General features: G+C 43.0%; 1 protein-coding gene across 2 annotated transcripts in view; it reads right to left on the bottom strand.

The window, feature by feature from the left end:
- CARS2 (cysteinyl-tRNA synthetase 2, mitochondrial) overlaps nt 1-16,153 on the bottom strand; it is a 1,341,930-nt gene extending 1,325,777 nt beyond the window's left edge. The window contains exon 1 of one of the 2 annotated variants that reach the window (XM_069636755.1): nt 15,847-16,153. In XM_069636755.1, coding sequence (XP_069492856.1) covers nt 15,847-16,034 — 188 coding nt within the window. In that variant the 5' untranslated portion in view covers nt 16,035-16,153. The remainder of the gene's footprint in view (nt 1-15,846) is intronic. The other variant, XM_069636758.1, reaches the window with a different exon arrangement.
- Nucleotides 16,154-16,489: the final 336 nt, after the last annotated feature.

Genomic DNA, 16,489 nt, shown 5'->3' on the forward strand with positions numbered 1-16,489 from the left:
AAGCTAATTAACAAGTTCGGTGTACAGGCGCAGATGGTGCTGCCAGACGATAACTACCCAGAAGAATTGTCACACCAATTTGTATACGAAATAAAAAGGCCAACATACCTAAAAAGGAGAAGGGTACGTGTCTACTACACAGCCTTCCTCCTGGCCATAGAATATTACATGCCCCACCTCCGCCCATACTTGCCGGTCCTAAGAGACCGATCACTTAGAGTAGCGTGGGAGCAGCTCTTCGCCTGGGCACTGAATGACTACTTGATAGGGAGAGCTTAAAGGAAACAAAACTAACATTTAATAACGAGCACTTTTGAGAATTTTTAGGCGGGCAACTTTAACGTCACAAGAATACGCTGCCAGGACTGCAGCAAGGTAAGAGCAAAATGCCGGTGAGATTAGCATATGTAATAAAAATAATAGGGATTTTTATGGTCACCGGGTTCTTGGCTGCCTCTGTCTGGCAGTACAGCTATGCTATCAATTTTATTGCTGCACCCAAACCTAATATACCCCCGTTCCCTGCTGCAACAGGTGTTACGTCAGGTGGTAATAGTAACATTGCACCCAAGCAAAATAGAGTTAAACGCAGCACATACTCAGACAATAAAGGTATTGATAATTATGTACAAGATTCAGCACACGTCGCAAACAACATATGGTACCAGCACATGACCCGCATTGGTAAGCAGACAACTGAGGATAGCTGTTACGTTTGCTCATTAATACCATACGCCATGAGCGCTTCACGAACATTTGTTGCCACAGAAATAGATGAAGACGGCACAGTGCATAATATATTTGGCCCTGTTCCAAACGAAAGGAAGATTTCAAGGAACAGTAGTGCACATGACATGGAAAACACGAGACTCATACCCATATGAAAACAACTTCCTCAAGACCTATCTGAGTTATCACAAGACCAGTTTACATGCTGAAGCATTCAGATACATAACAAGTGGCCCTGCAAAAGGAGAAACAAAGAAGGTAACACTGCAGTATCTACCATGTGATTGGTACGCCACTGAAGTTCCGGGTAAACAAGGATGCTGGGAGAGGCCGCTACTGACGATAACAGGAAAGGTGTATCTGGGCAACAGCTGGGAGATAGGAGTGATTGGCAGCAACATGGTAACAAAAGAAACTATCTCAACCATCGAGACACACAATCATCGATGTTGGACGACGTGGATCAAGTATGTACCAATGCTCACGTGGGTAGAAGAAGATGAAGACCCAATAACAATACTACCATTGACGGCGCCCAAAGTATGCTACCAGCATAAAGGAGAGGTGGACGTAGGATATAACACCAATTGTGCAAGCGTGATGGAGTTACCTGAGGGGGGAGCGGGAACAGCAGTAATAATGGACCATTATTGGGCCTGTGGAGAAAAGGCATATCATACACTGCCTCCCCTGTGGAATGGTGTGTGCACAATGGTACACGTCAATGTACCATCACTAGTGGTACCTAAGAAGAATGTCGATGTGGCGAAATTTCCTAAAATGGATGAAGGGGATAAGAGAAGAAATAGATCTGCACCACTTCAGAAGGAGCAAGAGAACAGGACCAACAGCAATGATACTGTCCTAAATAGGAGAAAAAGACAAGGAGAGCCACTGACAGGAAATTACCTGTGGGGAAGGTCGGAAACGGAACTAACATCAATACCGCCAGAACACAGACTATTCAGCAGAGCAGCAATGTTCTTCTCCTCAATAATACATCCGGGACTGCAGGCATACGCAAACGCAAAATGGCTCCAAATAACCAGATGGGAACTAATGATGACCATCAATTCAACAGTAAATGGGTTCAACGCAATTAAAGAGGAGCTGCGAGCTGTAAGGATGGTAGCACTCCAGAACAGATATGTATTGGACCTTCTCACAGCAATGGAAGGAGGAGTTTGTGCAAAGATAGGACAATCTTGCTGCACGTTCATACCTGCCAACGATGCTGACAATGGTACACTGACAGAAGCAGTTTCACAATTGGCCCAGATGCACTCCAAAATGATGGATGAAAGTAACGGTGTAGACAAGGATACGAGCTGGTTTTCACTATTATGGTCATGGATGCCATCTTGGCTGTCAGATGGACTGAAAATAATAGTGGGGTGTACTATTTTGGCTGGAGCTACTCTGATCATAATTAGGTTTTGGAAGGCCCGGAAGGCACGCACGACTGACGAGTTGCTGGAAATGGTGGGAATGCACCCCTTAATGCCAGCAGATGACGGCCAGCATACAGGTGTGATAATACAAGAGAGGGAGAAGTTGCGCACCCAAATCATCACCAACCATCTAGACCCACCATCAGTGAAGATCGAGAACCCAAGGAACCCCAGGAGCTACATAGGAAGATGGGTATACTGTACTCCTGGAGGAACATGTGAATATATGTATTGGTCATTTGAAGATCATGTAAACCATTATGGACATCTCGGAGGGATAACTAAGATATGGAGGGTAAGAGGAGATAACGAGAAGGATATGTTTGTGGTCGACAAGTCGACCAGAGGGGGGACTGAAGTGGGAGAATGGAAGACCAGGCTCCCGTCCTTCACCTCTCGCGCTTGGCCTAGAGGGTCACGGCCCAGACACCCGCCGCAAGAAGAGTTTGTCCATTTACCAGACGACCAGGTACCCTGGTACAGGAACATACGGATGTGTCCATCTGCCTGCCCAGCAGCCCGCACTGGCCATGCCGACACCTGCGGCTCGGATCAGCTAGACTAAAATCCACACGTCGTTAGAGATGCCATGACGACCTAGACAACGGGAAGCACATCTGTACAAATATACACACTGAACATCTCCACACCAATCTACACGAAGAACATACTCAGTGCTCTGACGTAGGCGACAGGCATATTCACGGACGTGCATCTTTATTATTTTTACATAGGCTTTCAGAATGCAGAAACGCAAGACGCATCATGAACTCATCTATAACGCTTGCTCACGCTTCTCTTGAAACCTAAAAGACCACCATGAGAGGTATAATGGAAACACGATACTGGTCATGGAAATATATGCTATTATAACCTAAAAGCACCTATGCACCAAACGGACTACTTATGCACCAGGCCCGAGTAGGCCTCAACCAAGAGCTCCCGTGGACATTAACAAAGCAAGAGTCAGGTTGCTGATCCTGCAGAAAGAACCCGGTGGAACAACCAGCCAAGGTCGCAATGTTGCAAACCCACATTCCAAGAACAAATCATCAAAGGCACGATGTTGCAACCTCGCACTCCGCGCCCCAAACGATAAAGTCACGCCGGCAAATTAAACCAGACGCGCAGTAGAAAAAACAATATTAATTGTGCAGAATTCTGCCTCTTTCACGGTCCCTCCCCACGTGACCAAGCCGAACCTGACGAGATGCCAAAACCCAGGAGAGAAAAGGCGTCTGGGTCCCTCGCTACGAGACAGGCCGATACACTTGAAAGGATCAATGGACATCTGCTACAGTGGGAGCGGTCAGCCTTCCACCTATGAATAAATCCTCACATTGTCTGCACGTACCCATATTGAAACATTGTTGCAATCACAGGTACACCGAGAGCTGGGAACAACGGTGGTCCCAGGCTGGGAAGCTCACGAGTGCACCAATCAGAACATGGGGCTCTTATCTCAGACGTCAGTAATATTAGCCAATCCTCAGGAGTCTTCATGTAACAATTCTTATGTATCTAATTGTAGGGACAACCCAGATATACCACCTGACTACACCTTGTCCACTAATATCATTCTCTATATGTGTACTATACTAACCCTACCACTCGAGCAACCAATTAAGAGTGGCGATAGGTTTTTTGTTAACTTTCTGAAGTGACGCAAGTAGCGCGTCATAATGCAGTAAAAAGGGCCTGCGAGCCCCACGATTGTGTGTGTGTCAGGACGAACGCGTACGCTCCTTGACCCATCCCTGCCGTTTTGTCTAAATAAACAGCAGAGTCACCTTGCTCCTTGTGTGTGTCTCATACTCTATCTCATCTGGGATATACGGGAGGAGTTGGGGCCTCCCTGCCCGGAGGTCTGCGGACGGCCCGGCCGACCCCGGCAGAATTTCCCCCCGACAAGGCGCTAAAAGCAGCTACTGGCTATCCGGCATTAATCAGTGACCAGGTGCTACCGCTGGGGAACAACTGCATAGGGTTCTGCAAATCTAACTTCCACATAAGATGGAAACCTATCAAGTTGTCCATCATTTATGACTCCTTATGCTGTGTCCTAATGTATTTGCATGGATTGTGCGAAAGGCACAGAGTTAAATTCACATAGGTGTGTTTGTCATCAGTTGGCTTAGGGAGCTTAAAGTTGTCCCTGGAAGCTCCTGGTGTCAGGCTAACCAGGCTCTTGTATGCTACAAGCAGGAGCAAAATAGCTCCAGCTCCCCTCAATTTCGAACCCTGTGTTATGCCGGTACACTGTACGATTTTTCTACTCAGTTTAAATAAATCACAAGCAGCAATGCAGCCAATATGCAGCCTTGACAAACATCCCATTCGATCTTCAATGGTTCTGTGTGGTCTCCCCGACTGGCTGTACCAAACCCTGGTAGCATTATTATAAAGAGTTATAATTCGATTTACTAGGCCAACTTCTAGTCTGTCCTAGACCATCATGCACAGACCATGATGTCTTCGATCTAGAGTCTAAAGTGACCCTTTGAATCATGGAACCATGGTTTAATCCCCACAAATTGGTAAACTACTTTGTGGCAGGTGTCATAGTGGATGGAAAATAGATCTATCTGGAGGCATAGGGGCCCCATTAAAAAAACAAGAAAATCTACCACGAAGTAACTTACCACTTTATAGTGATGAAATCACACAGAACCCTTAGAATGATCCAAGAATGCAAGAAGTGGATGGGGCATTTGCCAAGTATTTGTTTAGTTAGAATCAGGTGCATATGAAAACAATTGTCAACAGCACTATTTTGTCAAAGAAAATTATATTACTGATGACAGTTCAACAAATCAGCAGCAGCACTCAGCAAAAAAGCCCGAAACTGGAAATGACCAATTTCAACAATTACAATGCATTTTTCACTATTATAATACCAATACAAACACCCATATGTATAACCCCTTCCCAAGCGCAACCACAAAGCAACAGGGGGATTCATTGAGTGTGTTCTCCATGTTAGTTTATCTTCTACGATGCTTCGCATTTGTCCGATAAGACCATGACGCCATTACTTTGGGATGGGATTTTCTGCCTAGCCAATTAGCGCATAACATCCCTATCACGAAAAGAAAAGATTTTGGCAACGATAGGCCTTGGTCAAGCCCAAGGTGGTGGCATTGTTGCAGGCAATCTATGCGCTCTCTCAACCACAAACCATTTAGAAAGATCTTTAGAGCCATACATTTCCTGTAGCCAGTTTTCTAAGAATAGCTCCATTGAGTCATCCTCTGTCCTTTCAGGTAGACCCACTATACATAGGTTACAACTTCAGGAACGGCACTCCGCATCCTCAGCACATATCTCCAGTTTGCAGATTCCCAGGGTTAGGCACGAGAGCCGTTTCTTGATCCAAGCAGTTCCTGTTCAATTGCTGCCATTCTAGATTCAGGTTAGGGCCGCTTTTCTGGCATTTTGCACATGTCTGCCCCAGAGAAGGTTCATATCCGCTGCTATTGCACCCATTTTGCTCTCCAATGCAGTTCTTGAGTCTTGCACTGCATTAAGCACTTCTGTTATTTTTCCCTCTAGGGGATTACTTTGTCCAAACTCTGAAAGAGTAGAGGGGGTGCCGAATAGTGATTCTGCGCCAAAGAACGTGAAGTTGTCCTTTTTTGATTGCTGCACATTTGTTTTTCTCTGGTACCCGCCATTGACCAGGTTCTTTATTACGATGCGCTTACACACACTATGTATTTTCTCTCCCCTTGGATCTAGTGGTAAACTCACTTATGTTCTTTTTCTCGCCTTCCAGGTGACATGGTTAGCTCTTTATTTGTGATGGCGATTTTGCACACAAACTCCCGAGGGGGGCCATCGTATTCAGCAGTTTGTGTGAAGAGTACTGGGTGATGGTTGATTTATCAGTCCTACCTGTAGCATCGATAGTTCACGCGAGTCAGCCTGTGAGCATGACCCGCATGAATATCGAATGTCGTGAGAATGACGGTTGGGGAGATAGAAGCTTAACAGCAACTGGCCGCCTCTCTCCCCCGCTCCTACTATACATGAATAAATTGAATTACTTACCTCAATGCATGGATTTCCTCCTTTACAAGTGGCAACGAGCGATGGGAAACATGCCAGTGGAGAAACTGTACAGTGCTCTTCATGCCATTGTGTCTTAACTCTGTCTCCATATAAGTCAAAAGTCAAAATTATGAGACTGGGGGAAAAAAGGTTGACCCTGAGGTACAAGGACATCGATAGTAGGTCGGTAAGGAGCATTAAAGAGGGGCCGGGGGCAGACGGGAGTGCAGCAGTTACAAAATAATAATAGAGAAACATAAGGAAAATAGCTGCATACAGAGATGAAGTTAAAAGGAGTATTGAAGTAAAGGCAAGAAAAAGGCAAGTGTCATTTAAAGATACAAGGAATAATTCATGTAAAACAAAGAGGATAACAGAATATGTGAGGGAAAATGTAAGGTCAATGTAACCATCAGTTCCGTTTTTATCATCTCCAGGTAATCCCAGCATGAAATGGGAGTTGTAGAGAACTTTTTGCAAAGTACTTGGATGCACAAGATGGTGAAGAGCTGAGAGCTTCTAAAAAGTTGTTATTGAAGACTGGCATAGGGGTGGAATCGGTAAGGCTTATGAAACATCTTACTCGGGCCGTGATGAGGAGTATAAGGATCTATTTATGATATGGATGACAAGATTGGAAGAGAGATTTGCGGAGAAGACAAACATTGTACTACAACGATTCAACTTCTACTCCAGGAAACAGATGTTAGAAGAAGGCATTGATGAATACATGAGAGCGTTGAGAAGTCTGGCAGCGAAATGCGATATTGAAAAAACAACACCCGACCAGGTTGTGTGTGATCAGGTACTACTGAATGCTTTCAAGGAGAAAATATGACGGACTGTGGACAGGATTGAATCCAGATTTCCACAATTGAGATTGCTAGGAGTATTGAAACTTTAGAACCGAGTACCAAGGCGGTTGAAGGAGAGAAAAAGGATGATCTTTATGCTATTGGGTCAGAGAAAAAGAAAACAGAGGTGCAGAGAGGAAGGCGAGACAAGTTCATACATGCACCAATCTAGAAGTGACGGGAGACATTGTTTCAGATACGGCAAGGAAGATCATCTTGCAAATAGTAAAGATTGCCCAGCAGTGGAGAGGCAATGTTCAAATTGTGGATGAAAGGGGCATTTTTCAAGGATGTGCTACATGAGGCATAACAACAGGGTACATTATATGGAAGGCAACCTGGACTGGAGAAGTGAGCGTGCAGTAGATTACGTTTTCATGGTCAGGGAGGGACCAGAACTGGATGAGCGAGAGAGACACTTTTGGAATGTACTTTTTAATGGACACAGGAAGAGAGTAATGGCAGATTCGTGTTCTAAGTACAATATATTGGGTTTAGAGGACTTTAAAGATGGGTTTGGGGAATGCAAAGTGTATGATATTTGTATGTACAGGCCTGATAATCAACCAGGGGGATATGGAGGTGGAAAGATCGATATTTTAGGGTACGTGTTCTCTAATACAGAATACAGAGGCAGAAAAATATAAATTGAGATGTATATGGGAAGCATGGGAGCACCCACACTGGGGTGGATTCAGCAAGATTATATATAAAATTACAGCCTGGAGAGAAAGAGCAGGTAGAGCAGGTGGTGTGTATAGGAGATCGAGTAACACATAATTCATAGGTATCCTAAAGTATTCAAGAAGGAATTAGGTGCGTTTGGTAGATTTGAGCATGAGATAATATTGAAAGATGGAGCAGCACCGGTGAGAAACAAAGTGTGCAAGGCACCAATTACAGCGCAGAAAGAACAGGATTTACTATTACAAGAAATGGTTAAAAATTAAGTAATTGATCCAATAGAGTGAGGAATGGATTTCACCAGTGGTTTTGACAAACAAAACAAGATAAAAAGGTGTAAATGTGTGTTTATTTGAGGAATATGAATTAATTTTTGGTGGCCGATTGTTGCCCATTGCCGAATTTACAAGAAATGTTAGCATTATAAGGTGAGGCAAAGATATTCAGCACTTTGTATATGACAGATGCGTATCACCAAGTAAAACTTAGTCAGAATTCCAAACTAATGATAGCCTTCATAACGTATGGCTTGTTTCAGCTTAAGCGGGTGCCATTTGGGTTGGCAAGCACTTCTTCAGTGTTTCAAAGAATTATGCATAATTTGTTCAGAGACTTAAACGGAGATGTGGCATTCCAAGACTTTATGGGAAGAATGAGGAGAAACAGGAGAGAACTCTGAATTAAGTGTTGGCAATATTGGAAAATAGTGGAATGACTCGAAAAGCTGAGAAATATACGTGCAGAGTGAGAGAGGTTGAGTATTTAGAACACCGTATTTCAGATGAAGTACCAAACAAAAATCACAGATGCTATTCGAGGAGCACCACTTTCTGTGAAGTTAGAACAGTTAAGATACTTTCTTGGATTGACAGAGTTCTAAACGAGATTTGTGGAGTTTTTTGCATGCGAAACAGCCTTTGAAAAAGTTAAGGAAGGCTATTGCGTTTGAATGGACAGAGTAGAAGATAAATCTTTCAAGGAAATAAGAGGATATAACATCGCCATTACCGCTTAAGAGTTTTAAGACTGGGAAAGGATGTGCGTTAGGAGTGGATGCAAGCAGCTATGGTTTGGGGCAACATTGTCGCAAAAGGGTAAGGGTAAATTGCAAGTGGTGGTGCATGCAGCAAGAACTTTAACAGGAAGTGAACTGAAGTATTCAATGATAGAAAAAGAGGCTCTTGCCTGTACTAGGACAGTGGACCATTTCAGAATGTTTGTGTGGGGAATGGAATTTACAATAAGAACGGACCACAAGCCGCTTATATATGTGTTAGCCCCAGCTGGGGGTATGAATTTATCAGTGCGATTACAAAGGTTGGTCACCAAACTACAGGGGTACAAGTTCAAGATAGAATACATACCAGGTATAGACAAAATACAGACGGATTGCCTGTTGAGGTTACCAATGTGTGGAATAAATGATCTCAGTGAATCTGAAGGTGGGACTGCTTAGATAGAAAGTGAGGAGCAAAAAAGTACAGAAACCGGGTGACTAGGAGAAAAAGTGATTGAAGAGATGAATGGCATGAGGAAGGAAGGATGAGGTAGTTACTAGAGTTACGGAATATTGTATCGATGGACCGCCACCTGAAAGAGGATTGTGAGGTGATTCGAGTTCCATACGGAAGATTTTGGATGAAATGTATGTTCCAGAAGAATGTGTAGTCAAGGGTAAGGTGTTGGATTCCCCGAAGGTCAGACATGAGGGCCATTTAGGTGTATCAGCAACAAAAAAGATGATAAGAGCAGACTTTTGGTGTCAAGAGTATGGATTTGGAAATAGAAAACGTAGTGAGGGTGTGTGTTTCTTGTCAAAATAGTGACAGTGCTAGGAACAACGATGACTCCCATGATTTTCGTTGAGTCGCCAGTACAGGCATGGAGGAAAATTGCCATAGACATAGCAGGACCATTTCGGGTGTTACCCGAAGATTGCAGGTATTTCCTGAGTGTGATGGTTTACTATTCCAAGTGACCAGGCGTACAACCCATGAGGTGAATACCATGAGTGCGATGTTTTTTTAAAAAGTATAAGTATTTGCTAGTGAGGGAGCACTGAAGAAATTCGTGTCAGGCAATGGAGTGGAATTTAAATCAAAGGAAATGGTGAAACATTGTGCATATATGCACTTCTTTATAGCATCTGAAATCGAAAAGGATGATTGAAAGATTTAATAGGAGATTGAAAGATCTGGTACAGATGTGTATGCAAAATAAGTGGAACTTCAAGGGGGAGTTGGTGAGGTTTATCGCTCATCACACATCAGTTTAACTGATGCGACTCCTTTCCAGCTAATGCGTGTAAGGTTACCATGCAACGGGTTGTGTTCGGGATGGGTAAGAGATGAAGGGAGACAATTCGTGTGGAATGAGGATATGCAGAGATACCAGCCTTTGTCTAGATACTCCACAAGCTGGGGTCTGCAACACATCGCAAACTGTTCATCCTCGGCACACAGAGCAGCAATAAGGTTAGTTTCATGCCTCTGCGTTTCTAATATATTTATGGACCCACCTGTGAGTATGCCCCGGCTTATGATGCCTGGTGGGACTCTCTGTTGTTAATCAGGTACATGAGATTATTGCAGTCACAAAATAACGTGCCATGCCGGTCCTCAGTATGTATATCTCAGGTTCTACAATCCCTGTTCTGTCCACAAGGGCATTAACCAAAGAGTAGCCTCTCTGATCGGTTTCCAGTCAGTATTTAATGCAGCCATCTGGTGCGTTTAGAGTTTGCCCGCTGGAAGCCATGGTTAAATCAGGCAGATTGCTGATTTAAGTTATTATAAGAGAGTTTACTGACTGTACTTTCCCCCTCCCTACCAGTACATAACATACATCGTGCTCTAGTTTCTAGATGGGGGGTTACAAAGGAGAAGTCAGCCCAACACTTTTCGTCCACTGCAAGATATCCACACAGCATAAATGCAAACAGCCCCAGTCGCTGGATGTGGTTCACAGGCGCAGAGGCTCATACTTGAAGGCTGGAGACTAGAGAGCTGTGGAAGAAACGAAGACTGAAGAGACATATGAAGCTAGATGGTCAGGCCACTGGATGTGAAACATGTGGGAATCAGTACAATTAGAAACATGAAGGTGATAAAGATGCCTTGGGGGGCTAGCGTGGAATGAGACTATCGAAATGGGGCACACTTGTGGACACATTTCTGTGCACTCAGAAGTAACCCACTAGTAATTGGGATACAGAATGGACACATGTTAAAAAGGTGAATCTACAGTGACATGGGTTCTACAGATTAGACCAATAGCTGGATGGCAGAATCACACTGAATTGCTCAATGCATCAAAAATACAATCATGCAGCACGTGTTGACCTGGGAACACGGTGGGCGCAATGTTTTTGTTGGTTGGAAAAAACCTGTCTTTATTTTATTTTTTTAAACTGTTCTTCCTTTGCATGGATTTCACAAGTGCGTAACAAAAATATATCTCGGGCAACAGTCTGCTGCTGGGGGGAAAAATTGGGTTAGTACACACAATGACATTTGAGCAACAACAGTCAAACTACAGAGACAAATAGGGTGACCAACTCTCCTCATTTTGAGGAATATGCTTGCTGATACAATACCTGCTTCCCAGCCATGTGAAACATCTAGCAAACTCTCCCACATTCACTCTAACACACCCTTAAAAGTGGCTTTTGAATGTTGCCAAATAAGAAAGTTTGATGTTTTTAGAAACCATACAGTGTTCTTAAAAAAATGCACAGGGAAACTCAATGCTACACCTCCTTACAAACACTTATATGAAAAAATACAGATGTATAGGAACTTATTTTGATGGGTTGGTATATATTCATGACAGCCCTAGTAGTGTTGATACATTCCCTACTAAGATGATATTGAACAGGAACGATGCCCTTCGAGGAGAGTCAGTTTAAGAACATGGCATTATAAGCCGGCAGCTAAGGAGGCACACACAAAATGGCAATGCGGGTTGCTAGATTAGTAAATAGCAAATGTAGTCACATTGCAAGAAAAGGGGGTGCAAATAGGCACTTTGTCTTAAGCAGCCTTAATCATTCAACAAGTTGTTCCTTATTGAGTGACATCTGTAAAGGGAAGCACAACATTGATAGCCACTCACGGAACACCAGAAGGTTCCTATTTTGCGTAAGGAATATTAGGCCAGCATGTAGGACACCTGTAGAAGTTGGGAGAAATTGGTACTCCAGGCAAGCAACAATAAAAGTAGGCATCCAACCACTCCCCCTACCAGACTAAAGTATCAAGCTTAGCTGGGCTTCATTATGAAGAGAGGGGATGCAAGAGTGGTCACTCACCCATCCAGATGTAGAACGGCTGGGGCCTTTTTGAAAGGATCGAGACCTTGACTACTGTGGGGGAAAGACTACAATCTGCACCCTTCTTGATAGATCCGAGCTTGCGTTAAATCTCATAGCCCCATCACTGCAGGGGCAATGTTATTTGAGCTGAATGCAAGCCAAACTCCACTACTATACAGCTGGCTCATAAACAAATACATACAGTGTACCCAAACCAAAGTATAAAATGCAATGGATTTCTGCATGGGTCAGGGAAGCGATTGGCACCATGTGAAAAAGTTACATTCTGTTACTGATGTTCCCTACATCAAGATTCACCTTGTTGTTTGTTGAAGGGGAAAGGGCCCATGAAAGATGCAGGCAGTGCAGATATGAAGGATCAAACAAATGTACACTTATAAAAAAGATTAAAAACAGCATGGCACCAAACAACCAGACACAAAGAAAACACGTTGGGAACAGCATACAACCTGGGGTCTGTGATTAAACAAATAAGTGCCTACAGTGGTGGTTGCATTAAGCTAACAGCAAGAGAGAGTTATGCCTGTTCCACATCTCGGTTGCCTGCTACCTCACACTTTGGGAAGTTGATCTTGTTAGTGTGAGGTCCACAATAAAACTTTCAAGCCAAAATGGAAAATAACAATGCCCAAGTGTAAGAGGAACTGTAGTTTAAAAAGGGCCATCTATTCCTTGAGTTATTTGCTTACTGTCAATTTAGTGAGGTGCCTGTGCTTACCAGACCACAAGTAGTTATGTATAGAAGTTTAGAGTCAGGTGTCAATACGAAGATGGAATAATAATTTAGGAATTCTCGTGACACCTTAACACATGACATGCTTGCTTTGTTTTTAGGATTCCGATTACAAACTCTCCTTGATTAAGCTGAGCCCCCAAAGCCTGCCCAATTCTTGCAATTCCCTCTTTGTTGTCAATTAGAATTCTTTATTGCTTACCAAAAATGTGCTTTAACTCTCAAGCTTCCAATCAAAGGATGTGTTCGCACACATTTTTGTATACATGTAATATCAGAACATACCACCTTTCCCAAGTTATTGTACGGCTAGGATAATATTCTGTACTCCAAACAGAAGCGTGCTTTCTTACACACCAGGCAGCGATTGAGCCTATGCTCGCCCTTGTAGCTTTTGCAATTTCTACCTGCCCCTGTAGCTTTTGCAATTTCGACCTGCCGTTGGACAATCACCAAGGTTTACAATAGACCAAAACCTCAAAAACAGATGTAACTGATTTTTTAAGGTTTATCCTGAGCCTCATATTTAGCAGTGCAAATCATTTTACAAATGATGTGGTCCAGTATTATCCCAATCCAATTCATTTTAATATACCCAGTTTGAATGTTGAATCAAATCCCTTAAACTATTTAGGCGTCTACATGACTCTGTAGAGAAAAAAACCGTTTATACACTAACACATACAGTCAAAGCTTATCAGTGCCACTTACACTGCCTTTAATTGACTTATGTAGACTGAATAAACTGGGGGATTGCTCTACAAAGAATCATGTATCATTGGTATGGGTTGTCCCAGCATCAATCTAATACCAACCCTCCGAATGCATTTTCTTTCTCTCTCTAAATGTAACTGACCACATTAGAATTAGACCTGAAGAAGCTCGTAATGGGTGAAATATTGTTGTAAAACCGATCATTTGAAACACGTGGTGGCATGGTAGTGATATCGTGAGGCATTTTTTTAATGTTTCTTAGAAGTGACATTTAAGGCACTCTGGATTCTTCTTAAACGTGTAACCAAGGAACTACACTTTCCTCGGAAAGGAAAGGCTCTTGCTATACCATTTTAATACAGATTAAAAAGTTATCAATGTTTCTATATTAAATACACATGTATACATTAAGAAATGTATTTCAAGCACAAAGGATGGTGATGCTGCTGTTTTCTTGCAAATTGTTTGACTACACACTAGCAGGTGAAGTGTGTTGGCAGCTCTCTTCATGCAGCTCCATCATTAACTTTTTTGGGATACTGTAATGGAAAAAAGTACTTATAAATAGCGCTGTTATATTAAGCTCATTCCACCCCAGTGGTGCATGTGTTGAGAAAAGATACAAGTCGTGTTAACAAACACTTAATAAGGTGATTGAACTTTGATTCAACATTCCAACTAACTCAAGTGTATTAAAATGAATTTCTACTGGATTCGGAATAATCCGCCCGGCTTGAATATATGGACAGAGGGTTGAAGCGTCCCTTATCCATAGCAAAGCCCATAAAGAAGCCAACATTTAGCGAAATGTCAATAATGTTGGTCACCTCCTTGCACAAGCTTCTTATATTCATGGGCCAACAAAGTGGCTGCCTTAGCGTGGCATTCTACAAATACTTCTGCCCAACAGTCAGTGGCTTGCCCTCTTTTGCTGGCTAAATTTCACATGTGCGATAGATATGCCAACCCTTTTTGGCCAGACCATGCTGACTAGCACTACCCTCGATTCCACCCTGTGACTTATTTGCCCGAAGATCAGAAACAAAGGCCAACACTGCAATAGCTCAGACAGTTTAAACTCTCAATCCTTCAAACAGGCTGCCCGTGGCGTCACAGGCACTAGGAAGTCATCCCAGTAATCTCTCTCACGGGAGTCGTCATCAATCAGATTCCTCTTATTCATGATGTGATTAAGTATAGGCTCCATCTCAACAGGTCATCATTTTTCTGTTTCTGGCTTTTATGTTAAAAATCAATATTATTCATTACCTCCACGTCCACTCTTCCTCCTCCCAGCACGTATCAATGGTGTCCCACCTCCATACCGAAACACCCTTTCTACTTCTAATTTCCTCAGGCCCTGCCCCATCCCAGCGGGCCTAACAGCCCGCCTTCCCCAAGACCCAACAGTATGGAACACTGCCCAATAGGCCCATTCAACATAGGGAAGGGTGAGGTTGGAAACTCGTGCTGGGACGAGAAAGAGAATGGCTAGGAGCAATGAAGATTACCGGTAAGTAATCCAAGTATTGCTCGAGTTAAAATTCAAGTTAATCAAGACTACATCTACAAGAAAACCAAAAGGCCAGGAAACGTTATTCTGGAAACAATGACTAGAGTACCTTTGCCTTAAAAAAGATCCTTGATAAGTACTAAGGGTTAGTATGCTTGTCCTTTTTTCACATAAATGCATAATAGCCCCGCAGTTATGGGGTTCCAAATTTCACCATGTTAAAGCACTCGGGTTACACATTTAACTGTAGGAACATCCATTCCTCTTCCTCCAGTGTCACTTACTGACCTCTGGAATCTGTACTACTGCAGGGAGCAGCCACTGTTACGGTAATCATGTTGCCTACAAAAATATGTATACTGCTACCCCGCAAATAAGGACCATGGTATACGGCTGAGCCAAGGTACTCTATCGCGATTTTTAATGAGGTAGCATTCAAATGCTCTGCGATTTGTTTCACAGGAAGTGCCAAAATAACAAAACGGCAAATATAAAGCACAGGGTATGTATGACCTATTACAGAAGGCGAGCGCAGTACAAATCTGCCCCTCTCCGAGGAAAGATTACTACTTCTGTTAACTAAGCAACTCATGTGATGTGCAGTGAAGGACATATATTGTGCGCAGGGCCGGACAAGTAACTCCCATTTCTGAACAAAAAACCTTGCTTTGCAAATTTCTAATGGTGGTAGGCAAACTAAACACGAGCAAGATATTGCCTCAAAAAGCTGAGCAGTTGGTCACCCTCAAATCAATAAAATAAAGAGTGCAGCGTAAGGCTCTAACCATGTGGCCACTCCCGGGCGAGCAAGGACGAGGGGCTCTTTACGCTTGGTCAGGCTGTTGTAGACCTGTATGTACGTGGAGTTCCCCGACACAGGCACACAGCTCCAACACCTGGAGCCTAAGTACTTGGAAAACAGCAAATGCTTCTTGGTAGAGCGGGCCAGAACCCTACGACCCACGAACAGCATCGTTTTTCAGTCGTCCCCCAACCAGCGAGCACACAAGGAAAGCAAACTACCCATGAAAGACTGGTTGTATCTGCTAAAGCTTTGTAGGTCCAGACTATAACTCCTCCCTTATATTAAAGAGGGCAAGATGACAGCTAAGAAAAAGGAAGTTACTGTGTCAATTCCCCCTCCCAGATTGTCTCGGAAATCTGAGAGCTTGGTGGCCATTTTGAAATACTTAGTTTGTCCCTTTACAACATTAGGTGGCTTTATAAGATGCTAGTTTATAATGATTTCGTAGGAACATCGGGCACATGTTTACCACTTTTTTAAACGCACAGTTATCTGAAAGTTATAAACATTTACTTCATTTAATATATTTTAAAATCAATGTTTTATAGTAATTATAAATTAAGTCTTTTAAATGAAGAATACGTGACGATCAGGAAATTCGCGTAGTAAATGTCATCCCAATT

The sequence above is a fragment of the Ambystoma mexicanum genome, chromosome 7p (assembly GCF_040938575.1).
Source record: "Ambystoma mexicanum isolate Mex_15411 chromosome 7p, UKY_AmexF1_1, whole genome shotgun sequence".
NCBI classification, from domain to species: domain Eukaryota; kingdom Metazoa; phylum Chordata; class Amphibia; order Caudata; family Ambystomatidae; genus Ambystoma; species Ambystoma mexicanum.